The sequence below is a fragment of the Orussus abietinus genome, unplaced genomic scaffold, assembly GCF_000612105.2.
Source record: "Orussus abietinus isolate OABI.00-Male unplaced genomic scaffold, Oabi_2.0 scaffold439, whole genome shotgun sequence".
Lineage (NCBI taxonomy): Eukaryota > Metazoa > Arthropoda > Insecta > Hymenoptera > Orussidae > Orussus > Orussus abietinus.
This window is the reverse complement of record NW_019394582.1, coordinates 1-26,208: the sequence shown is the minus strand read 5'-3', so window position 1 is coordinate 26,208 and position 26,208 is coordinate 1. Positions and strand designations below refer to the sequence as shown.

At 40.9% G+C, this 26,208-nt stretch overlaps 2 protein-coding genes and 1 long non-coding RNA gene across 6 annotated transcripts; 1 reads left to right on the top strand and 2 right to left on the bottom strand.

Annotated features, from left to right (window-relative positions):
* Window positions 1-103: 103 nt before the first annotated feature.
* LOC105703397 lies at window positions 104-580 on the bottom strand. The gene is made up of 2 exons (XR_001104355.1): window positions 457-580; window positions 104-285 (listed from the first exon to the last, which is right to left on the bottom strand). It is a non-coding gene; the product is annotated as an uncharacterized LOC105703397 (long non-coding RNA).
* Window positions 347-22,814, top strand: LOC105703395 (E3 ubiquitin-protein ligase UBR4). Of its 4 annotated transcripts, none has more exons than XM_012431765.2 (56): window positions 347-662; window positions 810-907; window positions 1,172-1,620; window positions 1,682-2,206; window positions 2,279-2,442; window positions 2,527-2,761; window positions 2,834-2,951; window positions 3,287-3,441; window positions 3,542-3,710; window positions 3,787-4,013; window positions 4,096-4,219; window positions 4,369-4,595; window positions 4,933-5,142; window positions 5,215-5,399; window positions 5,477-5,618; window positions 5,689-5,966; window positions 6,056-6,362; window positions 6,442-6,599; window positions 6,688-6,921; window positions 6,999-7,210; window positions 7,288-7,465; window positions 7,541-7,744; window positions 7,824-8,015; window positions 8,102-8,772; window positions 8,893-9,095; window positions 9,186-9,345; window positions 9,456-10,834; window positions 10,913-11,070; window positions 11,169-11,324; window positions 11,761-11,962; window positions 12,046-12,235; window positions 12,474-12,854; window positions 12,927-13,021; window positions 13,121-13,420; window positions 13,517-13,630; window positions 13,719-13,928; window positions 14,005-14,181; window positions 14,272-14,446; window positions 14,537-14,687; window positions 14,775-15,003; window positions 15,091-15,240; window positions 15,316-15,609; window positions 15,677-15,903; window positions 15,986-17,753; window positions 17,833-17,994; window positions 18,082-18,706; window positions 18,796-18,986; window positions 19,085-19,261; window positions 19,344-19,760; window positions 19,874-20,269; window positions 20,354-20,488; window positions 20,657-20,998; window positions 21,077-21,531; window positions 21,776-22,100; window positions 22,184-22,343; window positions 22,430-22,814. In XM_012431765.2, the coding sequence occupies exons 1-56, from the start codon at window positions 541-543 to the stop codon at window positions 22,492-22,494; spliced, it is 15,753 nt and encodes a 5,250-aa protein (XP_012287188.1). In that variant the 5' UTR covers window positions 347-540; the 3' UTR covers window positions 22,495-22,814. The 4 variants fall into 4 exon arrangements, with proteins under 4 accessions (XP_012287188.1, XP_012287187.1, XP_012287185.1 ...); XM_012431764.2 differs by having other exon boundaries at window positions 6,679-6,921; XM_012431762.2 differs by having other exon boundaries at window positions 6,679-6,921; window positions 15,088-15,240.
* A 103-nt stretch (window positions 22,815-22,917) lies between these two features.
* Window positions 22,918-25,979, bottom strand: LOC105703396 (protein will die slowly). Its single transcript, XM_012431766.2, has 9 exons — window positions 25,903-25,979; window positions 25,507-25,808; window positions 25,247-25,343; window positions 25,006-25,169; window positions 24,830-24,919; window positions 24,614-24,753; window positions 24,302-24,533; window positions 24,123-24,210; window positions 22,918-24,044 (listed from the first exon to the last, which is right to left on the bottom strand). The coding sequence occupies exons 2-9, from the start codon at window positions 25,594-25,596 to the stop codon at window positions 23,944-23,946; spliced, it is 1,002 nt and encodes a 333-aa protein (XP_012287189.1). The 5' UTR covers window positions 25,597-25,808; window positions 25,903-25,979; the 3' UTR covers window positions 22,918-23,943.
* Window positions 25,980-26,208: the final 229 nt, after the last annotated feature.

The following is a 26,208-nucleotide window of genomic DNA, read 5'->3' as shown; positions in this document are numbered from 1 at the left end:
AAGAATAAATTGTTGTTGTTGTCATTTATTTGTGTATATATTGTATGCCTAAATCTCCTGGCCGGAATAAATAATACGGATTAAATTACAAAAGAGTACTACATAAAGAATAACTTGAATTTTTATTTTGAAAAGTAGAATCTATTAAGTCTACATTTGTATGGGATTTTTTCGGAGTCTTTTCGATGATATTTTATATTTCAAAAGTGTGCGCCACTGAGTTGATAAAATTCTCATCCAGTGTTTCGACTTCAGCGCCATCTGCGGAAATTCTTGCGGCTGAAACTAAATCCATTTTTGTAGGTTACAATTTCTGGAAATAACAGATTACAAGAGTTACTTGGTTCATTACACTGCTTTACTATTCGAAAGTATTTCATTTTTCTACAATTAACAGTGTTGCAATCTTCGGTAATCATTTTTTTATTCGGAATATGCGAAAAGTACATGCATCACCTGTGGCAATCCCCGGAAATATTGAACTAAACTGAAAGTCCTCTTGCGGAGACAAGAGTTGTCACCGTCTGACCAGTTTCCAAAATGGCGGCGAAGAGTGGTGGTTCCGTCGAATGGGCATCGATAATAAAACCGATTTTAGCTGCATCTTATGGATCTTTCAATAAAAACGAAGTTATAGAGCTTCTTAAAGCTATCCTGAAGAGGTATGTGACGATTATTGAGGCTAACATAACATCTAAATCGAGTGAAAAACGGATCGTCAGAAAGGGTGTCCGTGATGACAGCACAGAAATGGATACTCGTTACTAACCGAATCGACGTTTATTGATTAATTTTTCCTTATTTTGCAGTGAATCCGAATTTTCGGCTCACGAGGAAGAATATGAAGCCTTTTATACGTCTTTCGCAACACTGGCTGCTGATTACATCAGTGGATACGCTGGTGCACGTAAGTCTTGTAATAACCTGGCTATTACAAATGATTGAAGAGATGCTTCTATATAGACGTTAACATTTATACATAAATCACGGGTGGGGACTATAATTTGGTATAAATAGTTATTTTGCATTATATGGCTGTGGCTCCTTGCCTTTCATCTCTATAGGTTTAGCCTTGTAAGATTAATCCTAACCTTTCTGGTAGTTTCTAGAATTGATTAGTAATCATCTCGGCCATTGGGGATTTTATATTGAATCAGTAATATTGTTTCAGTCTCGAAGAATCAAATACCTATGGTATGGCAGGCATGCAGAATCCTGCTTATCTATTTGGTCAGCAAACTGCCACAAAATCAACCGGGAGAAGGTGTACCTACAATTTTGACTACAAAGCAGTTACTTCTTCCCATTCGAGCTCTATGTACTGGACACTCTCTACTCACCAAAACGGAAGAAATTGCTTTGATCGCTATCATGAAAAATGCTAAGACACCATTATGCGTTAAGGCATCAACTTCTGGAGGAGAAAAAGAAATGTCTCCGCAAACGAACAAAGAGCCCAAACGAGTTAGAAACGACTTGTCGAGTAGCATTCTTGAGCAGTTAACCATGCCACTTCATGACTTCATACCATCTACCTCGATTATTGGTGAAACTGCAAGCGATACTGCTAATAGACCGTCATCAGAATGCTCTACAGTTGATATTAATACTGACATAAAGGTTGGTTGAAGAACCACGGAGAAAAAGAATTAAGTAAATTAATATATGTTTTTAATTTCAGATGATGTTTATAGCCAACAACATAAGTACATTGCAGAGCATTGGTGCTGGAGATACTTTACTAGACATGTGTTCAAATCTCCCGCATTTATCTAGATACACTCGAAAGTATCAAGCTTATTTAAACAAAAAAGGCTTCAGTTTACCCGCTAATCATTCGGAAGCATACACTATTCGACATAGTTTACATGCTATGGTTAATGATATAAATATTGTGCATAGTGTGGTATCACTTCCTATTTTGGAACCACTGACCCCAGTAAAACTTGAGAAATTATCTCTATTGACAATGTCCTGTTTGTATTGCTCGATTGCCAATGCAACCGCTTCTAGTATAGTAGGTATAACAAATGCCGTCTCACCTAAATGCAGCACAAATACAACGGGCAGTGCTCAGGGCAATCAAAGCAATAAAAGTACTGAAGAAGAATACGATACATTGGCAATTACTGTTGTAGAAAAAAGTTTGGAAATATTCGGACTTGTCTCAAACATTATCAAGAATAGTACTCGAGCAGGTGGACATGTAAGAATTATATATAGTTTGTTAACATAAAGACAATTTGTATCAAACTATAATTTACTATGTTTGTAACAGATATTACAGAATCACCTTCTGATTGGAGTCTGGCTCCTAGTGGCGGGCCTGCAAGCTCAGCTGTCAGTAAGCAGTTTTAGTACCACCGATAAAGGAAAAGAAGATAAAGGAAAGTCTCCGAGTAAAGCTCGAGATGGTACTGGTCGCATAAATTTAATGAAAGTGTAAGTATCTTTATGGAAATTCAAAGTAACTCATTTGATTTTAGTTTGAAAAAACAATCATACAATATTTTCTATTTTTTAAAGGCAACAAGGATTTGGTGTACTTTCTGTGGCATTAGCTTCACATGCACTAACCTTAATGAGCGCACTCCTCAAGGATGTATCCGTTGAAGCTGGGAACGATCGACCAACCACTTTAGAATCAGCACCGCTAGAAATTTTGGCGACTGCAACTGCTCTGCAGAGAGCTATTACGTTTCTTCAAGCAGTTCCTTTAAATCATCTTTTATTCTATTTAGCTACGATTAGTTATAGAAAGGTAATGGACATATTTTTTAAATGTATTATCTTTACGTATAACGAAACTTCATGCACGTTACTTTTGTTACAGGCTTGTACTTTAAAGCGAGTACAAAAACATCCTCTAGAAGGTGATACATTAAGTCAATCAGATTCTACAACTTATTATGAAGACCTTCTAAGCTGTTCCGAAAGCTCCACTGATGAAGGTAACATGATTGCAAAAAGTTACATGAATGGTATAAGTGTGTGGCCTAACAAAGGATTAAGTTTTATGTTTTTTACTGTGTTATAATTCTTCCTTCATTTTTCTGCTTCATCTGCCATGTGTCACTAACAATAAGTTAAGCTTTTTTATAATTATTCTGCACATGCACGGAGCAGAACGAATGTTGGCATGAGAAAATAGTACTTTCCTTGTTTAGCATTCATAATTTATAACAGTGTCTGGTGTGAAAACTGTAAGCTCACTAGCTACGTTCTGTCCATTTTACTAACTCTCTGGTGTGTGTTCACCACATAGAACAAACTGTTATGTCGGTAGAGGAGGACAGCGAACCAATCTTGGGCCTGTGGTTCGAGGAGACCTTAGCACCATCCGATGGAACACCTACCAATACTACGAAAGAGACTAACAACGAGGCCAATACAGAACGTGCTGCAACTACTATAGTTCCTGACAATCGAGAACCCCATGGCGTATGTGCTTTCCATTTCAATATTGCCTGCATTGTGAAATATGAAAATTGAAAACCAGGTTTCAAATAACTATTCCTTAAATTTATACGTCTTTTTTCAGTACATTTCTCTGGCGACTCAAATTTTCCAGTTTATGAATCAACATTTGATCGGCAGCAGAAGCTCGTATGTTCGCGAGTACGTTGTCAATGGTTTGGTAGAACAACAAATGGTTATTTTGGCTGCAATAATAAGAGATCTAGATCACGAGACTGCTAGAACTGAGACAGGTATTAAAAACAAACATCGTGTAAATTATACTTTACGAGAGTCGATGGTTGTTACTTATATATGTTTTAATTCCAGGTACTATTTCAGTTTTCTATGGTGCAACGTTGGGAGCAATGTACTCGGAATTCTCTCAGGCTCTAAGTCGTTATACGCACAACTTGTTGGCCCGGAATAGTTTAAGCGAATCGCTGCAGAATACATTGCTTCACCATTTAGGTGTCAGTCCATGGACAACCGAAAATACAAGTCTATCAACATGGCCATTACAAGTTTACCCTAGAACGTTAAGCGTTCTAGCGCAGGTAAACATTTTTTTCTGTGTTTACAATTGAACTTAGGAGAAAGAAAAACGATCTGGTATTCTGAACTTGAAATTGTTTGCAGATATTATTATTGAAACCTCAACTTGAAAAAGAAGCAGCATGTATAAGTATCTGGCAGCGATTAATAAAAACTCTTATTGAAAATGTTTGCAATCCGCCTTCAACCATTGAAGCAGAAAATGAAGGTATGTCACGTTTCTCATATTTAAATATGGAAAATGTTATTTATTACTACAATGTATTGCATAGCGTTAAATATTATACCAGTGTGAGATTCTTAAACAGTGATTCATTGTCATCGATAATGTATATTTTGATTTATGTCCGTTTTCAGATTTGAACGTGGAGCACGCACAACTCGTTCTCTTCTTATTTCATTCACTAAATTTGATGCAGAAGAAAGCCGTGCTATTAGTTACCGGAAGCGGGGCAGTTATGTGCAGTGAAGCTGTTAAGTCTCCAATGAAAGATTTTCAATTGTTACATCTTTCACGAATACTACTTCTACTAGAATACATGATGAAGCACTTATATGACGCGCCTCCAAGTTTACTTGAACAGGTATGCATTGAAACGAATGTACAAATTTTATGTTACGCAGCATTTGGTAGCTGTAAATTTTGTGGCTAGTATATGCCATAATGTTTCTTCCGTTCATTCCATTTCATCGTATTCATTTCATATTTCACTATTTTCATTTTCATTACTATTTCTAATGTATGCTTTCCAAATGCAAGAGAAATTTCAGTCTATTCATAACTGAAACGAGAGACCAGGGCCACCAGGTTGGAAGTTACAACTGAGTGGTAGTAAACCTCTCGTACACCTCACCTATATGTAATATTAATTATAATTCATATATGTAAGACGGTTAACTATTTAACTTTCATTCCAACAGGTGCAGTGGAATTTATTCTCCGCGACCAGTTTGGTGTCTGATGCCAAGGAAGGTAACAAGCAAGCTTCTAGGGTCTACACACCTTGGAAGGAGATTGAGGACAATTACCGGAAATTTGGACCTCAGGACGAATTTTCCATGAGGCCTCGTTTTTATAATTTAACCGCGGCCGATTTTAACAATCAAGATACGCCTAAATTAGATGGTTTGGTTAGTATCAATCAAAGCGTATCTTACATTATGGAACGCTTCCATAATTCTAATGTTTCGCTATGTTCTCAGGCATGCAATTTTATTTTGGGAACACCGGACAAATTAAAGTATCCCCTTCTCGTGGACGCACTAATCGATATTTTAAACGTACTCAATCATACCAATATGCTTCAAAAACCTTCGATAGACAGCAAAGATAAAATGTCATTCACCGGTCTTTGTGCCATTCAATACTGCTTTTCCATTTGTTGGAGGTACGTGGAAGTCTTGTATAAAGATAAGTTCCGGTTCATTTTTCGCAGAACTATTAATTTATTAATCATTCCTTTAGATTATTACTAATGTTGCCGCCATCGACACCATACATGGACAAACTCGCTCTTGGCGAAGAAATCCCAGCGGGTCCGATGCTTTTACACTCTCTTGTTTGGGGACCGAGAGCTGCGTACAAAACATTCACAGGATGGATGAAGGTAATTCGTCGAAAATAGTGGTCTGTTCTGTTTTTCTTCCACTTACTTACATTGACATACTTTTCCATAGGATTGTCTCGTTAAGCAAGGAATGTACACTCACTACGCTGAAAATTTGCTAAAAACAGTGTCCTCGACTGTCAACTCTCTCAAATATGATGTCACACTCGCGAAGAATTGTATTAATTCATTGAAGCATAAAATAGATCCTGGAGATAAAATAATGCCAAAGGAGACATTACCGAAACTTAGCTCTCTTTGTATACTAGCCGCTGTTATTGGGAAACTTCAGGTTCTCATGGATGAGAGCATATCCAAAAGTCCAGCTGACAATATCGAAGTGTCCAAGTATGTGTGAAACTGCATGCTTATTAAAAATTGGTACCTTTTGATAATACCTTAACATCGTTTGTTTAATACTTTCCTAACGCTTACAGATGTCCACAAACTCCAGAATCAATTACATCGGGCATTAACAAAATGGTTGTGGACATACTTCCACATATTCTGTCATTAACTGAATCCGTATTATCTTCCTGTCGATCGAGTGTACTACATCAGATGCACGAATCTTCTGAACCAGCGGGAAAATACAGCCTCCGGGATTATTTAGTATTGGATGGAATTATATGTATATCTGGTGCGGCATGGGCCAAAGAGGTTTCGCTAGCCTCGCTGCTGCCTAATGGAGTTCGCTCAGTACTTGACAAATGGAAGGCCATCGAAGTTGTGCACGTTCCATGGGTATTAATAGCTTTCGAAGACCTAATCTAAAAATATATGTAATTCTTATATTAATCCTAAATTTTCCTTGCACCTACAGAACACATATGCCAATGACATAATACCAGCGGAGAGTTACATTCTTGCCACGGTTAATCATCACGTCAGTTCCCTCTCTGAATACGTCTCTTTTTCAATAAATCCATCGTTAAAGAATTTATTATATTCCTTGGTCACCTTCATCATGGAATATGTAACGTGAGTCTGTCCGATTTCCTTGAATTCAAATTCAAACATAATGTAATTTATCTCAGTATAACAATTCGTTCTTTGTTAGATTTTATAGGTCAGCTGCCGAGCCTGAACAGGCCGACATTATTCAAAACGCAATAGACATCTTGATTCCTTTGACTATGGATGCTCGCACCGAATACCTTCAAGAAATGGCTTCCAAAGCTCTCGGAAAACTAATGAACGATGCCGACAGTGAAACCAGACAATGGCACGAGCATGTGTTTGTTCTTAACCACACGTACAACGTAATCGTCGACTATACCAGCAATTCCGAGGATTCTATAAAGTAACGCCATTTTTAAATGTTTATTGTCTCTGCAAGCGTATACATTCATTTTATATTTTTTATTTCGTCACTTTCAGTGTTTCCGTTGATGAAAAAATCTTGAAACAGTGTATCAAGTACTGGGAGCAGTTGCTGGAGAAACCACTAGGATGCAAAGTCTTGGATCAATTTTTCGATCCTAGTACGAATCGAACACTCGTTTCCGTTTTGTTGTCCATTGCTTCGCCTCAAGCTTCTCAACAATTCAGCACTAATGTCTTACATTTCTTCAATAAGCTGTTTAAAACAGGTAATATCTCTTTTCCATTTTTCATTTCATAGGAATGCTACAATGGATTCTTAAACATTCATCGATTGATATTTCAGCTGAGAAAGCAAGCAATCGAGCTCTGGATCGTCTCTGCAGCTCCATATCGAATATTGCTTACGTTGAAAGCGAAAAGCTGCATTCTTGGTTAAGGCATGTCATTCTTGGAGCAACAAACCTGTCACGTAGCGTTTCGTCGACTAATATTCAAACGCCGACAATCGTGACCACTACTGCGTTAGTTCACTTACGCACATGATATAACAAACCTCTCAATATGAGAAGTAGTATAAACTCACTTTTCTTATATAGGTTGGTAGCAGTCACTGGTTCCACCGAAGAAAGTCAAAAGGCAGACGACACAAGTAATGCACCGAATAATGACCAAGGCCAATGGCAAGTTGAGGGTTTGTCAAGTAGCAATCAGGCTTCCAGTCCGAGCGACGACCAACACTGCATGCACGAGAACAACCAGCTTTTACAAGCTCTTACTAACTACATTGTTAAAGAAAACAGGTATTAACAATCACAGTTACCGAGTGGAAAAATTGTAAGATCTGTTCAGGAAAACTAAAACGTGTTTCTACATTTATAGTAATTTGGGAGAAGATGTGGCTGTTATCATTTTGCAAGCATTGATACCACTGGGTTACCACATTCTATCTCCAACAATCGAAGGAGTTGGTTTTCCAGAACTGATGCATGTTATGTCCACATTAGCTGACGCAGGCTCCGATAAGGGTCATGTGCAGTTATTCAAAGCTGCGACTGAGTGGGTCGAACTTTGGTAGGTGCTTTTATTTGTATATTCTATATCTATAAAAATTAGATTTTATGAAGGATAAATTATAATATAAGTGCGTGCCTCTGTAGTAAGCAGCAACTGATGAACAAGGAAATTCAGACGTTGGACAAACCGTCTCCTTATGTAGAAGCTGGGTGCTGTGTATTGAAATACATAGCTGACATCGTAGGAGCTGTTTGTCCTCAGCAATTACGTCTTCAGGATCGTGCCACCAGTCCACCTTGGGAAGGAGCTACTCCGATTAACGACTTCAATGACAGCGATTGGGTCGACGAAGTTGCCCACGAGGACGATGACAGCGCTGCCGAAGATTCGGACGAAGACAGTCTTTGTAATAAGCTTTGCACCTTCACGATTACCCAGAAAGAGTTCATGAGTCAGCATTGGTACCACTGTCACACCTGTAACATGGTCGATGGGGTCGGAGTATGTACCGTGTGTGCTCGCGTTTGTCATCGTGGCCATGATGTTACCTATGCAAAGTACGGAAATTTCTTCTGCGACTGTGGGGCGAAAGACGATGGATCGTGCCAGGCGATGACTAAACGTAGTCCACAAAGCTCAGAGCATCAAATGAGCAGCGGTGCGCCGTACAACGCAGCTGGTACAAGTTCGGACAACAATATGCTCTTAACAAGCAGTCTGCGTAGAAGAGCCTCTAGTCCTGTACATTTCCATGACAAGAATGAGAGAAATGGCCGCGACAAACAGAAGCAAGCCGCTCTGGCAAAGCAACTCGGTAAGAATGAAGTGCTAATATATTTCATAGAAGTCCAAAACACAGGATGGATAATAGTATTGTTTCTTTAGTAAATGAAACCGTAAGTTCAGGTGATTTATTTAATTTTTTTATTTTCAGAGGGTTCCAAGAATTGGGTTCTTTCTCAACTATGGAGCAGTGCTTTGGTCTCTTCTCTGGTTGAGTTAACGCGCACGTTGATACCAGCTGTGAAAGCGTCCTGTCAAAAGAACTCGCCAGTTGGATGTCATGCTCGTGCTCAAATGGCACTCAGACAGCTGCACAATCTTGACAAGAAGTTTGAACACACCGATCAGCTTATGGTAATTAAAATTATGCGTGTTACATTTGCGAATTTGATTGCCATATTTATTGACAATTCTTTATTTATGACGTTTCGTATTTCATACTAGCTCCCGACCCTTGGTTCTCAAGAAGGAGCGTTTGAAAATGTCCGGATGAATTATTCGGGTGAGCAGGGCCAGACTATTAGACAATTACTGTCGGCACACATGATTCGTCGGGTAGCAATGTGCTGTCTATCTTCACCACATGGAAAGAGACAACATCTTGGTGAGCCTTTTATAATTTGATGCCTTAAATAATTTCAAAATTAACGATAATACCAATATCATATTTCAAAATTAATGATAATGCCAATATGATATCAATATTTTCTACAGCTGTTTCACACGAGAAGGGGAAGATCACTGTTCTGCAGTTAAGTGCTTTGCTTAAGCAAGCTGATTCATCGAAACGAAAATTGACCCTCACCAGACTGGCATCAGCACCGATACCCTTTACAGTTCTATCGATAACTGGGAACCAATGGAACGAAGACTTCCTGGCAGTTTGTGGTCTGAAGGACTGTCATGTACTGACTTTCAACAGCTCCGGAACAGTATCCGATCATCTGGTATTACATCCGCAGCTGGAAACAGGAAATTTCATCATCAAAGCTCTCTGGCTTCCCGGTTCTCAGACTCAATTGGCTTTAGTAACCGCAGATTTTGTTAAGATCTACGATTTGGGGAAGGATGCATTGAGCCCTCAGTATTACTTCCTAGTGCCAACCGGAAAGATCAGGGATTGCACGTTCATTCATGCAGAAGACGGCTTATTTTACTTACTGTTAATGTCATCCGCTGGATACATATACAGTCAAGCTATGAACGAAGAGAGTCTTGCCAAGCACGGGCCATTTTACGTCACCAGCACGTTAGAAGTACATCATCCTGAAATCAAAGATAACGGACAAGTCGGCGGTGGAGGCGTGTCCATTTACTACTCTCACGCTCTCCAACTTTTATTCTTCAGCTACGCTTGTGGTAAGAGTTTCATCGCTCCTCTAAAATACATGGACCCCGACATTACCGTCGTTTTCATGATCAATCTTGCCAACAATAAATCAAACGGCAATAAGTCAAACAATAACCAGCCACAGCCTTTGTGTCAATGGAGCGAAGTTGCGAATCATCCAGGGATAGTCTGCTCGGTTTTACAAACTAGCAACAATCCAGTTATACTCATGATCAAGCCTGACACGATAATGATTCAGGAGATTAAAGTGGTGCCTGCTAAGGCGAAAATTATGGACATGGTCGCCATCAGGCATCCCAGCTCGAATGCCGAACACAGAACCACGCTGATACTGTTGTGCGAGGATGGAAGTCTTCGAATCTACATGGCAGCTACGGAGCAAACTGGGTTCTGGATGTCACCAAGCGTACAGCCGATCGGCACGCTATCTACGGTTAAACAAACGAAAAAGAAGAAGGCGACAAAGGCTGGAAAACCGTCTGGCTCGGTTTCCTTCCCTGTTGATTTCTTCGAGACTTGCCAGGCCATGAATGATGTTGAATTCGGCGGAAATGACCTTCTGCAAATATACAACGTTGCACAAATAAAGCACAGATTGAACACGACGGGAATGTATGTTGTTTCTACGAAAGCCATGGGATTCAATGTAGAAGTCACTAACAATGATGCGACACTAGTCATGACTGGAATACGAGTACTGCTTGGGAACCAAGATATTCATAGGGCCCCGTTATACGTAGAGGTATGTAAACTTTTCAATTTTACCTTGTACTTATCTCGGCTTGACAAAAAAGTGTCTCATATATTTTTATGGAATTAGGTATTTGGCAGAAGCGTACGGACAAACTTATCTCGCAATCGGTGGTTTGATATCCCTCTGACTAGAGAAGAGAGCTTGCAAGCCGATAAAAAGCTAACCATCACTTTCGGATTGTCACAAGATCCTGAAGGTGTCATTATGGTGGACTCTATAAAAGTGTAAGTTTACATTATTACAATATTTAGTGAATAAATTATGACTTTAAAATACGTGCTGATTCCGTATGGCGTATATGAAATAATTATGTTTTACAAAGTTATGGCAAAACCAAAGATTCCTTTGGATGGCCCGAGGAATCCGAAGAGATTCCTGCTGGACAGTCTACTCCTGCACCAACTGCTGCGAGTGCATCGACAACTAATGATTCTGAAAACACTGTCGTCTCTCCGGCTCCACTTACATCTATTGACAAGTAAGTCATGCTTGATTAATATTATTTTCTAATATAATTTGTCAACATAAAGTCACTGCAATTTGGCTTGGAAAGTGCGTACATTCATCTTTTAACGTGAGTGCAGATGAAATATCTGCTACTGAATACTTTAAATTGTTAGTTTTATATGATATATTACGGCGAGTATGTTACACTTACTTAAACGACCATGTATTTTCTTATACATGTCTTCTAAAAAAATTTTACCAATAAGAGGCACGCATTACGAAGCAGTTAATTTTTATCTATATCGTTGTATTGCATCAGACCGCAAAAGGATGACTCTGTCAATATTGAGAGGTAAGACGTGAGCAGATGTATCCGAAAGTAGTGCAGCGGGTGCGCGCATGTTTTTCAATTAAAATAATCTTGATTAATCCACAACTCCACGTGGCCTATTCTTTTCTCATTTCAGGATGGTATCCAGTATCTTGGAAGTTTTGGAGTCTTCCTTTACCTTGACATCTGGCGATGATACTAAAGGACTTTTGAGATCGACCGCAATCGACGTAGCTACTAATCTATTGGTTTTACCTACACCTCCATCGGTACAGATACACATAACAGCACTTCTTGCTGTCCTTCACAGTTCCAAATCATCGTACCATTCTTATAAGGCATGTTCTATTAAGATCTCCTATGGAAGTCAAGTATCAAATTATTCTACACGTTGGATACTTATATTTCGCCATGTTTTCAGGATCAAGCTCTGCTTACTCATGTCCTTGAATCGCTTAAATGCATTAGAGATATCAGCGATCCACGCGATATGGATGCTGAAAACTTCTACAGACTTGTACTTATTGTCAGAAGCATTGCCGTTTCTCGCCCTCATAATCTTGTCCGATTTGCCGATCAGTATGCTGTCAAGCCATTGGATGAGTCTACTAGTAAGTCCAACATGTACTGAAAATAGGTGCCATTAAATTGGTTCGAGTTTTTAAGGGGATGTAAAAGTGGCATCTTAGGAGTCAATCGTTCATAAAGCTTTTCTCCGAACTGGGTGATTGAAACGATTCATAAACGAGACCTCTGACGCCACTTTCACACACCTTAACGATAAATTTATATAAAAAAAGTATTCTTTTCAAAAGGACTCACAATAAACTATTTCAATGTATGTTTTAGTTCCAGTTTTGGAGGCGGATCGTTTAATTTCTCACAGCACGTCTGCCGATACAAATCAACATTTGGTACTTCAGTTGATGGATGTTTTATGGGCTCTCCACATGGCGTATCCAAAAAACATGGCTTTGGCTCCTGTAGTTGTGCCAGGATTGACTCATATTGAGGCAACGATACATGCCATCGTTGATATAATCCACGCGTTCACAACGTGCGATGTAGAAGGCAGCACTCCATCGGCTGCTAAGTTGTATCTGCAACTTTTGTTGTCGGCAGACACTGCCGTTAGTTTCAGCACGAAACAAGCTTTGATAAGGGTACTGAGGCCTCGATACAAAAGAAGAAGAGTTTACATCCCGAGTCCACCACATTGCAGTACCCCAGGTGGGTGGATTTTAAGATACGTTAATTGTGTTCCCCGTGATTGGATTGTCGACGGTGAATTGCCTTTTACAGGAGCGCCCGCAGATAACGAGGAGAAACCCGGACCAGTGTCTTCCCAACCATCTCAAGAGTCTGGGGAAGCGGAACAGCAATTCGATGTAGAAACGGTAGATCCTATGGTTCTCCTTCGCTCGGATTCCAATCAGGAAGCCGCAGCAGTACAAATTAATCCTCTTGATATGATTCTTCGTTCTGACGATAATCAGGGAGCTGCCAGTGCTCGCGTGGCCAATCCGCTGGACGTAATTTTGGGGGCAAGAGGATTCCACCAGCTGTTGGACCTGCATCCAGATGCCGAGGACGAGGCTATGGTAGATTTCGCGATTGCTCTCAGTTTGCAGGATCAGGAAGGAGGGCCTGATCTCCAAACGCTACAGCAAGGATTCCAGCAAGGATTAGCAAACCTGCAAGGGCTCCAGGATTTGCAAAACTTAAGTGGACCTGCATTGCAGAGCCTCCAGGCTTATGCGGCACAAGGACTTGTCCAGGTCCAAGGGGCTGTTCAGGTTCGTGTATATTTTTCTTATAAATACGTCTATTTCATCGATTTTTATCACAAGGTCTTCGATACCTGGAGATACTCGTGTTTCATTATTTATCAGGGCCAGGAGGCAGGACATTATTCGGATACTACCACCTCCGCTGGAGGCTCCGATGATGAAGGATCAACTGCAGCCACCGATGGCAGTACTCTAAGGACTTCTCCTGCTGAACAAGTACGTTGGATAATATTCTATTGCTTGTGTATAATCTTAAATACTTAGTTTTTGCAGAGATATAACGAATAAATTTTTATTTAAATAGGGCGGTAGTGGTGGCAGTAAAAGCAGTGAAAGCGGTGGAAGTGAAAGTAGTGGCAGCGCAGTTGACAGTATAACTGGCGAACACAATGTGTCAGGAAGAAGTTCTGCATATGGAGACAATGCTCAGGAAACGATTCAGCAAATCGGCATGGGAATTACTCAACCTCAACGTTCGGAAACGAGCTCCCACGATGCTCCTACTACGTTCACTGTTAGAATCACATGTTACGATGTCTTATCCTTATTGATTAATATTTATGTACTAATGATATGCATTTTCTTATCAGGCTACGGAACAGGAAGAAGGAACGGAACAAGAACAAGATGCCGAGCAAGAAAACGACCTTGCCGTTGAGAGCACCAGCAAGTTGCATGCTGTGCGACTTTTCTTGCTTGATAAATTTGTTCAGTTTATACCAAATCTCACAAATGTCTCCGGGGTGCTTGCTATTCCGTTTATGCAGGTAAGATCTTGTATAGAGGAGAACGCATATCTGTACGCAATAATACGAAAATGTGAATTTCAGAAATGCATTTATAATTGTACATTGCAGGTGGTACTCATGTTAACGACAGATCTGGATGGTCAAGATGAACGGGACAAAGCGTGCGTGGAACGTTTATTGCATACGTTGGTAAAAGAGCTTGACATGAGTAAGCCAGATACGACTGAAATTTGCCAACGCAGCAATAAGAGAGAAGTTCATCTAGTCATCATGCGTTTGTTGAGTTAGTACAGTGATTCAAGATCTTGTGATGGCCTGTCATTAGGTGTAGATAAATCGACTAATCATTAAATTTGGTTCCGCTTTCCTTTAGGCGTACTAATGTCTCGATCGAAGTATAACGCTAAAGTTCAACCAGACAATCCTAACTTTGTATCTCAAACGACTGCTGCGATCCTGAGTAAGGCAGGCATTGTCGACTATTGCCTGACTTTACTGAAAGCCTTATTGGACTATTGGAAAACGTAAGTTAATTATATCTTCATTTTTCATCGATACCGATACATAGAATAATCGTGATAACGGAACACTTATTTTTGACGCCTTTACAGTACTTCAACCGAAGATTCTGGTACCATAATTAGCGGGCAGCTGCTTAAAGAGCATCTGATTTCGTCACCCCCGGATATGTCTCCATTTTTCTTACGCCAATACGTCAAAGGGCATGCAAGTGACGTCTTCGAACCGTATCCACAATTGTTAACGGAAATGGCATTGCGTTTGCCATATCAAGTTCACAAGAACGCTGATAACTGCGCTGCTCAACCACCGTTCGAACAGGTACCTGTGCACACGATGCATTTCAAGATATAATTATTCATCGATGTATGTACCTTTTTATGTACCCTTAATTTCACTATTAAGCAGGCTTGGTACTTCTGCTTGTGCGAGTACATGATGTCCTACCAGACTCCGTTTGTGAGGCGGCAAGTTCGAAAGTTGTTGTTGTTCATCTGCGGCAATAAAGAAAAGTACAGGCAGCTGCGCGATTTGCACGCTTTGGTTTCCCACATGAAGGTAATTGTTGGCGAATTAAATTAAGTAAACATTTATTTTGTCCGTTAATTAATTGTCTATTTCATGGCGATACAGTCGGTACAGCAATGCTGCAACACCGGTGGATACGATCCGCTGCAAGCCCAACCACACTCCATCAATTTACCCTACGATTCGTTAGTTGAACTCATCGAACATCTCAAATGCTGCGTAGAAGTGGCAACTAGCCGCACCGGGAATTGGCAACGGTTCTGCTTGAAGCAGAACACTATATTGGCGTATCTGTTCACTATTTCCACACTTTTGGACGAAGGCGTCAGCCCCACTGTTCTCCAGTTGTTGCAGTGTGCCATATGTTCGAGTAACAAGCCAAAAGAAGCCAAAGCGAAGGTAATGATCGTTAGTTTACTATTTCCGTATTTGCAATTAAACGTTTACATCAACGCGTACATTGTAGGAGTCGAAATCGGCGGCGAACGCGAAGGAAAGGAAAGATCGCGAGAAATCCGAGGACTCGGATACAGAGGCCAAGTTCGAAGAGGCGCAATGTGTCACTCTCGTCGAACAAATTCAGAAACAAGTATCGCCAGCTTTGCTTACAAAGTTTATACAAACCTTCTTGCTCGAGACGAACAATACAAATGTCCGTTGGCAAGCACACTCCTTATTGCTGGCCATTTATAAGTGAGTAGTAACCATCACCATAAAGAGATTCTTTGTCTAGAAGACTCGGTACCATTGTTAATCATTAATCCGCAATTTATAGAAACTGTGGGCCTGCAGACCAGGAAGTGCTGCTTGACATCTTATGGCGCTTGTGGCCCTTGCTTCCCATGTATGGCAGAAAAGCCGTTCAGTTCGTAGACCTATTAGGATACTTTTCCCTGAAGACCCCCCACACCGGCAAGAAGATGCACTCCTACATGGAACAAGCTGTCGCCGTTCTGCATGCACAAAATCAATTGCTCTTGCGACATCCCAATGCAAATCTCTACGCCAATTTGGCCCAGTTTGTAGAGCTGGATGGTTATTACTTAGAGAGCGAGCCATGTCTTGTTTGCAACAATCCCGAAGTGCCCATGGCGACGATTAAACTATCCTCTATCAAGGTGGATTCCAAATTCACCACGATCACCCAAATAGTCAAGCTAGTCGGCAGTCATACCATCAGTCGCATCACTCTCCGCATCGGTGACCTGAAGAGGACGAAAATGGTGCGCACCATCAACGTCTTCTACAACAACAGATCCGTGCAAGCGGTGGTAGAGTTGAAAAACAAGCCGGCCATGTGGCACAAGGCGAAGAAGGTCACCCTGGCTCAGGGCCAAACCGAGGTGAAGATGGAGTTCCCTCTACCTATCGTGGCCTGCAACCTGATGATAGAGTACGCCGATTTCTACGAGAACATCCAGGCCTCCTCGGAGACATTGCAGTGTCCTAGATGTTCCGCTAGCGTGCCCGCCAATCCAGGTGTCTGCACTAACTGCGGCGAAAACGTGTTCCAGTGCCACAAATGTCGAGCCATCAACTACGACGAGAAGGACCCCTTCCTGTGTCACGCGTGTGGGTTCTGCAAGTACGCCAAATTCGATTACACCCTGACGGGAAGACCCTGCTGCGCCGTTGACCCCATAGAGAGCGACGACGACCGCAAGAAAACGGTGACCACCATTAACACTCTTCTCGAGAAGGCCGACAGGGTGTACAAATCTCTCATTACTAATAAACCCTCCCTGGAGATGTTGCTCGTAAAGATTTCGGAGCATCGTCTGGACCGCGGCCTGGAGGATGGAGTACAAGTTTCCTCTGGTAGCACGCAAATCAATCGAGCTATTCAACTACTGGCCCAGAGATATTGTGGAGAATGCAAGCCCTCGTTTGAGGAGTTGAGCAAGATCATACAACGCGTACTGGCTTGTCGCAGAGAACTTGTAGCTTACGATAGGAACCAACGAGGTCAAGGAGTCGTCAAGAGCGTCCAGACGTCGACTAGCGAAGACGCGTCCAAGGATGATGCCGTTGCACCTCCGCCTGGTCGTTGTTATGGGTGTGCGTCTGCAGCAACGGAACATTGTTTAACGTTGCTGCGTGCTCTAGCTACCAACAGCGCTGCCAGGGAGGTGCTCTGCAAGCAGGGGCTCATCCAGGAACTCGTTGAGCACAACCTGAGGAAGGGTACCGTCCAGGTTCAGGAAGAAGTTCGTCAGCTCCTTTGCCTCGTCACCAAGGATAATATGCAGTCGACCAAAGAACTGTGTTCCCTGTTGACTGGAAGAGTCACCATGACTCTAAGAGGTCGAGTCGTCACGTCGGACCTGACTATGGCGGTTCGCCCTGAAATGGCTCTTCTAGCAGCTCTGGTCCAAAAACAGGACTCTTGCTGGGAGCAGAAATTATGCAGCGTCGTTCAGCTCTTACTGAAAGCCTGCAAGGACTCTAAAAATCCGGTCGTCATGGGAAGCATCATCCTACCGTGCCTGAAGATCCTGCAAGAGCTAATCAAGCCGGAAGGAACTGTGTCTAAGAAGAATAAGGTAGGATCTTTTAATACATTTCATGTATATTTTATGTGCCATTGGGAATATACGTTTATGGGAATACTTGCTGCTTCAGGGTAAAACCATCGAATCTCTGGCAACTGTTCAGCCTTTAGAGGGCGTCACCATCGATGTGGCAAAATGGCTCAGCGGAGATCCCAAGCACTCGTATGCGGAGTGGCTTCAGCGAATGCCTGCGAAGAAGACATATCAAGAATTATATAAACCGTTGAAGAGGGTATAGATATACATTTTTTGGAATTTGAATGTGCAAATTTTAAACTGAATATTTGAAGTAGGTAATTTCTATCGTTGCCTTGTCTAGGAGGAGGCTCGAAAATTGTATCTTATGGAGAAGTACGGACACCGATGGCGCAATCGTTGTTCGAAACTGCGGGGTGTTCAGCCACTAAAACTGGCCGATTGTGCCTGGCTTCTGGAAGTTCTATTTAATCCCAGCTCCAGGTTGGCTAGACAAGTTGCCTGCAACATGGTGGAGAGTCTCTTCCAGGGAGTTGAGCGCAAGAAGGAGATTCTCATTTTGCTGACGGGGTATCTGAAAGAGTTACGCACGGCGGGTGAAAGCAGCGCGGAGTTCCTCAATCTGTATCAGAATTTGATCCAAGATCCACCCTGGAAGCAATTTCTGGCGGTTCGTGGGGTCATGACCCTCTTGGCGGATTTATTGACCAGAGAGATAGAGGAGCTGCATCGCCTGGAGGAAACCACCCTGACTAGCGACCTCGCTCAAGGATATTCCTTGAAGATGTTGACGGAACTCCTGACAACCTTCCTGGAACAAGAGAATGTCAACCAACAGTATAAAGGAAAACTCGTTGGAGCTGTTCTCAATGGGTACCTGTCTTTGCGACGACTTGTGGTTCAACGTACGAGACTTATAGACGATACACAAGAAAAACTTCTCGAGTTGTTAGAGGAAATGACGACTGGTATTTATGATTACCCTTTTCTATTTCATGAACACCGAAGGAGTCGTCATAATACGCCTTTTCATTCCCGTGTTCATTTCTTTCACCAGGCACCGTAGAAGAGGCCAAAGCGTTCATGGCTATTTGCGTGGAAACGGTCCAGAAGTACAGCATGGAAGACGTGCGAACACCTGTTTTTATATTCGAACGATTATGCTCTATCATCTACCCTGAAGTCAATGACGTCGGTGAATTCTTCCTGACTCTTGAAAAGGATCCTCAGCAAGAGGACTTCTTACAAGTATGTCTCATGGGATGGTTGTATGATATCGCGATAAGAATGGTGGGCCATTTCTGACTAGAAAGAAGCATAATTTATCATCGTTTTATTTTTCTCAGGGTCGCATGTTGGGTAACCCGTACAGCAGCTTGGAGCCTGGTTTAGGACCTCTTATGAGGGATGTTAAAAATAAAATCTGTCAAGACTGCGAACTCGTTGCCTTGCTGGAAGACGATAACGGCATGGAGCTTCTTGTGAATAATAGGATTATCAGTCTCGATCTTCCGGTTAAAGAGGTACCATGCATTTTGATTTGGAATTCCGTTATGATTCAGACAATTTTTATCAAAGACTGATGACATCGTTCGATTGTTTTAGGTGTACAAAAACATATGGGTCGTGGAAAACGGGGAGTGCGACGCCATGAGAGTCGTCTACAGGATGCGAGGACTTCTCGGCGATGCCACGGAAGAGTTTGTGGAATCCTTTAATGCTAACAACGAGCAGGAGGTCAATAACGAAGAGGTCTACAAGATGGCGAACGTCCTGGCCGATTGTGGAGGCTTACAAGTAATGTTGGACAGACTCGCCGCGATACAAGACGTGAGCAGAGCTAGGCCACTCTTGCAAGTTTTACTGAAGCTGTTCAGGCTGTCCGTCAAGGTTAAGAAGAACCAACAAGTACTCTGTAGACCCAAGCTTGGTGCAGTTACTGTCCTGCTGGATGTTCTCCAGCGATGTCTTGAGACCGAACCAGACAACTCCCAAGCTAAAGTCACCGAACAACTGCTTGACGTAAGCACACATACAAATTAATGGTCATCCGATTGCACTTGGAAATAATATTTGTCTTGTTTTCTCTGCTTTGCCTGTGTCCATCCTAATGTTCTTTTATTTTATGCTTTTAGATAATGGAGACAATCTTGACAAATGCTGCTGCGCAGCCTCTGTTCCTGTTCGAGGCTTTCTCGAAGACTCTTGGAGGACCAGAGCACATAAAAGCTCTGCTTTCCTGCACACAATCTGCAGCTGTGAGACAAAGTCCTGGGGTATTGTTGCATCTAGCTAGGGTATTGGCTGCTCTGACTTACGGCAACCAGGAGAAAATGGCACTGCTCTGCGATTACTTCAAGCCGGTGCTGAGGTTTTACAAGTTCGACTTCGAACACAGCCCGGAAGATGAGCAAAAGCTGGAACTGTTCTGCATACTCACCCAGGGCATCGAGAGAAACGCAATTGGGAACACCTTGAAGGATCACATCATCAGCATGGGAATCGTTAAAGATGCTTTCGAGTATATCACGGTACACTGAAGATGTTAATATGATTAATAAAAGGCTTCGTTAGGTTGATAACAAGCTATACATTCAATTATTCATATTCTACAGGTGCAAGCTCCATGTGTAAAGCCGACCTTGATGCGCACAGACAGCGATGAGCTGAAGGAATTCATCTCGAAGCCTGCCTTAAAGTACATCTTAAGGTTCCTCACTGGTTTAGCTACCGATCATGAACCCACTCAGGTAGTGTAGCCTAATGAGCCTAGTTTCAAAAATCCCTATGTTTCTAATTTAACCAGACTAAAGAACTTTTCTGTAAATATAAAAAAATCAATTAGAGTCATTACATTACATCTATATATGAAACAGGAGTCATTTGTAGCGTTTTAATTATTGATTTCCCATTTCCAGTTAGCAGTATCGCAGACCACCATCAGCATAATCCATAGGCTAGAACAGGTGTCCTCCGACGAGCACGTCGGATCGTTGGCGGAAAATTTGTTGGAAGCTCTTCGTACAAATAAAAAAGTAGCGGAATTGATAGAAGACGCCCGGCAGCATACCCGAAGCGAAAAGAAACGCTTAGCAATGGCAATGCGTGAACGGCAATTAGGGGCTTTAGGAATGCGAACGAATGACAAGGGACAAGTAACAGCGAGTGGAATGATTTTGCAGCAGATGGAAGACCTTGGAGACGAAACGGGCCTCGTCTGTGTGATCTGTCGAGAAGGTTATAAATTCCAGCCTACTAAGGTAATAAAAAGCAATTACGATTAATAAATTAATGATTGAGCCAAAGGGGCAATTTATCACGTCGATCCCTCATTACAGGTCCTAGGTATATACACCTTCACGAAGCGCTGCAACGTGGAGGAATTTGAAACTAAACAGCGAAAAACGGTTGGCTACACAACGGTGACTCACTTCAACGTCGTCCATGTCGATTGTCACATGTCGGCGGTACGCCTAGCACGAGCCAGGGATGAATGGGAGAGCGCAGCACTGCAGAATGCAAATACAAAGTGCAACGGGCTCCTTCCCCTCTGGGGACCCCAGGTGCCGGAATCCGCCTTTGCGAGCTGCTTGGCACGGCATAATACGTATTTGCAGGAATGCACCGGCCATCGGGACATCTCCTACACGTCCACGATACATGATCTTAAGTTACTGCTCCTACGATTCGCCCAGGAAAAGAGTTTCCACGACGATACCGGCGGCGGAGGTCCTCAGTCGAATATGCATATGATACCTTATCTCATTCACATGGCTCTTTACGTTATAAACACGTACGTTGCGTTGGTATAATTTATATCGTTAAGTAATTATTGATTTCAAAGACGCTTAAAACAGTTTGCCAGAGAAGTGTGCCTTTGCATTAGTAATTAAATGTCTAAGAGTTCCTTTTTTTTCTATTTGGCATGGCAATCGCAGCTTCGACTACAATAGTCGTTTGCTGTGAAGCTTTATTTTTTTTTACTTTCCAAGTTTTATGGATAAAATCATTAATCATTGCAATATTTTGTACAACAGGACCCGGTTGGCAGCCAGAGAAGAGAAGGCTCTCATTTCTTATGCGGAATCGTCACCTAGTGCATCGTGGCTCGAGAGCTGCTACGAAGCCGAGGGTCCTTTATACCAATGTACGCTTTCGCTTCTTTTATTAACACCGGCGCGCTGGCAGCAGATGAGGCTGATCCATTTAAGAAGACTCATCATACTTGCACATCAACGTTACGTCTCGCCTTCGGCGGCCACCAAAACACTGACGGATACCACCGTTAAGGAGTATGCAGTATACAAGAGCGTTTTGATCTTTTTCGGCCTTATTGACTGCATTTATACTAATTTCTTCAAGGTCCGTACACCTGCGATCAGCAGTCAGGATTAATGCATTCAAGCGCGACATAGCTCACCTGTTATCCATTTATCTACTTTCAGAAGGTTAACGTGCTGGTCGATAACCAATGGCCATCGGTTTTGGCCGATTACATTCGCCATAACGACGAGGCTATGTTAAAGGCTTCGGAAGGTGCCCTTGCTACGTACAGAGACGAACTGTTACCTTGCGCCTCGTTTGAAGAGTTTTGTGATGTCGTCGGTAAGACATCCTGAAGTGATAATTATGAAGGATGACCAGAAAATATTGAGAATCCTGGAGGACTAATCGACCTTTTTCTTTTCCAGGTTTACTTGGAGATATTTCAAATCCCGCGACGTATATAAGTGATCTTTTGCAGGGTCTAGCTTGATTAAAGGAAACCACGAATTTTAGTATTTACGTCTTTCGCCACCCAATTCTCTGATAACCTTCGCCCGAGAAATAAATCTAGTTTTAGTTTCACTTTTGTAATTCACGCAAAGCACGGATCTCATTAGCGTCAGATTAATGCGAGACTAATGTGACAACCTGTCCGGAATTTCCTTGAAGTGTAATTTACAGTTTGCTGTGGTAATTTTGTGTAAAATTTAATTACGTCACATCATTGTGAGAATGCGTGAATATATATATGAAGATAAAAAGGTTTGCGCTTTAACGAAATTCGGTATAATAAATGTTTGCAAATGTTCACCTTGTAATACATATTTTTTTCCTCTAATATCTGAGAAATCTGTCTGCCCTGCCGAGCATCGAGAAGTACACGCGAGATGTATGCAAATAAGGGACATGGAAGTGCAGATTTTTAAAATTTTATTTTCTTCAGAACTGCGGTAGACGTTGAGAAGAGAGCATACAAATTCCACGTGGTAGGGCAAAATTGTAAATGCATTGCCACTCGATCAAAAATTAATTACTATTTCAGTTTCAATACATACATTAGGTTCATGTCGTGGTATTGTTTCTGCAGTCTTGTATGGGCTCGGTTTCAAACGTATCAAAAATATTTTGCAAGCGATTAAAACTTCGCATTTACCTCGTATTAGCAAATAAAAAACGCACGGTTGTCGTTTAAATACATTGGAATACTAATGGTAATACTTGAAAAATGTCAACAAGTAAATTAAGACTTTTGCCCTACAATCCTCGTACTAAAAATTAAAATTTCGTAAACTCATTTAAATTTAATGGCAAACACTTGCTCATTTTTGTTTGTTATACACCTATTTTTCTGATATGCCTTTCTTATGACTTTACTAGTTTCGAAATACTGTTTTTAGTACTGTAATACTGTAATTTCGAAATCTATCAAGATGACATAGTTGACACGCTGTATGAGACATCATAGTTTTTATTTGATCTAAACAGTTAAAAGTTGAGATATATAGAACTTTTTGTAAAGATTTCAATGCAAAATAAGCCATCTTTTAGTAACAATATTAAAGAAAATAAATCTCAAATTACGTATCAAAATAAATTACAATCTGGCTTTTCTTTCAGTATCAACGAATTTGATTCTATAAGCAGCTATAAAAATGACAGTCAATTCTTATATGACTTCGATTATTCTTGTATAGTTGTTAATCACGATACCATAGTATCCATTATTGCAATCTAAATTTCCATACATGCGGTGAACTCTGTAAATCACACGTAGGTATTCAATACCTATTGGCCAAGTTTATATCTACAGAAAGATAGCGAATGTATTTCGGTGCTTACGAAAATAAATTCATTTTACATTTTATAACCGACGTTTTTTTGCAAGGTAGAGGTATCGTTTGTACAACAAAGTGAAAGAATCTCAAATTATTGAGCTAATTTATGTGTCACTTTTCCATAATTTTATACTTGTGTCATTTTCTAAAGCAGCTGAAGCAATAATATTATCCGTGGGGTGACAAGTTGTACAGAGTACTACATCTGAAAGAATCAATTATTATTAATAGTATTAACTATACAGATGGAATTTTCTTTGAGAAAGTAATTTCCACTATTTACCTGTGTGTCCTTGTAATTTCTGAACAATTTCCTTCGTTTGTAAATTCCAGATATAAACCATATTATCTTCAGAACCGGATACAATCCACTAAACAAACAATAAAAATAAATTACTTCTTGTGTCTATAAAGAACTTTCTTGACATTTTCCCGAATTATTTTAATCGCCGTATAACTTACTTTTCCACCAGTCACTGAAAAGTTGGCAAATATACAATATTTTTCATTGCGATGACCTGTATATGTTTTCAGACACTTTCCTTTGCTATAATCCCAAAGCTTCAAAGTGTTATCTAATGTTGCAGCTAAGATATATTTGCCATTAGGAGAGAACTTGACAAACGACACAGGAGGATTATCGTCATCTATTAAAGTTTTCAGGCACTGCCCTGAAGCTGTGTCCCAAATTCGACTATGTTAAACAGAAAACATCTAGTTAATTAAAAAGTTAACGTTCTAATCACTTATTTATTTACTTGAATAAAATATTACCATAAACCGTCATAACTACTGGAAACTATGAGAGATCCATCTCTATTAAAGTGAACAGCACTTACAGGATCCGAGTGAGCTGGCAAAGTCTTTAAGCACTTTCCAGTTCTGACATCCCAAATTCGAACGCTCTCGTCAAACTAATATAAACATTTTTAAATGTAAGTTGTTATTCCATATAAAATAGCAGATTATATTGCAGTTAATTAAACTTACAGAACCAGATACAATGAGATTCGACTGAGGGTTAAAGTTGCAACAGAATACGTAATTACTGTGACCTTTCAAAGTTTTTAAACATTTACCCTGTGAACAGAAATTATACATATATCCAAAGACTGCCAAAAACAATAAATACTTATCACTTTGAATAACCATGTAATGTTACTTACAGAACTAAGTTCCCATATTTTTAAGGTTTTGTCATCTGATGCGGATATTAATAACCTGCTGTCACTGGACCATGCGACATCAGAAATACCTAACTTATGGCCTGATATAGTTTTTTCATATTTGCCATCATATGATCCCCAGATCTTTATTATCTTGTCAGCCGCTAAAGTATAATAACATTGTTAAAAAGCTACTTTGTTTGTAATATCACTTACTTTGATTTATTATTTAAATACATACAGGAACTAGCCAACCATTCTCCATTGGGACTGAATTTAACCGACGACACCGCCTTAGTATGCCCAGTAAGTGTATATTTTAACGTGTAATTCGGTTTCTAAAACAATGTACAGATGACAGAAAATTAATTGAGATTCAATGAATTTTTACATCTAACAATAGTAGAAGATACCATGTGCCAAGTTTATTTCAGTCAAAACACAGAATTGAATGTACGGCATGGGATATAATAATTGCTGTGCAAAGGGTGATTATCTTACTAGAGCGGAGCTGCCCTTTGTGCCACTTGGGGCATTAGTTGAATTACCGACAGCTGTTTGATGTCCTGGAGAAGGACCTAGTGGTACCATTGTCACTTCCCTTGCTTCGGCAGCTTGAACGATATTTTCAGGTTATGTTACCGCAACCGTCTTCCGTCAGCCGGCAGTTCGATTACCACCGTCAAAAGTTATTCCACAAATAAATCCTAATTACTGAACGTAACTTGACTATTTTGCAACAAATCAGTCAAGTAATAATCACTCAAACTGATTTTGAATTATTTTCATCCCTGGGCCGATTTCTGTGAATAAACATATCGCTTGTTTTAAATAATTTGACAATAATGTTTACTCCGCGACGCACAGCTACGACAATCGTAAGCACGTTTTCAGTACTTTGACAACTAATTTCACAGAAAAAGGACCATTTCCATCAATTATCAAGCAAGTTCGAAACACACTCAAGTCGAAGCTTGGAGGCAAAACTGTTCACAGCGCTTCGATACTATCGATAGTCGAAGCGATGGAATACTCTCGAAAATCGAAACGTCAGCGTCAGGAACAGAGATGAGTTGGGAGATTGCTCACGTGCAGGGTCGCGCGATTGCATCCTGTGCTGCCCTCTGGTTTCGTACGTTAGCTTTCACCGTTTTTTGCCCCCAAGGGCGGCGCAACGAATTTCTGATAGGAGCTCGCGCACTC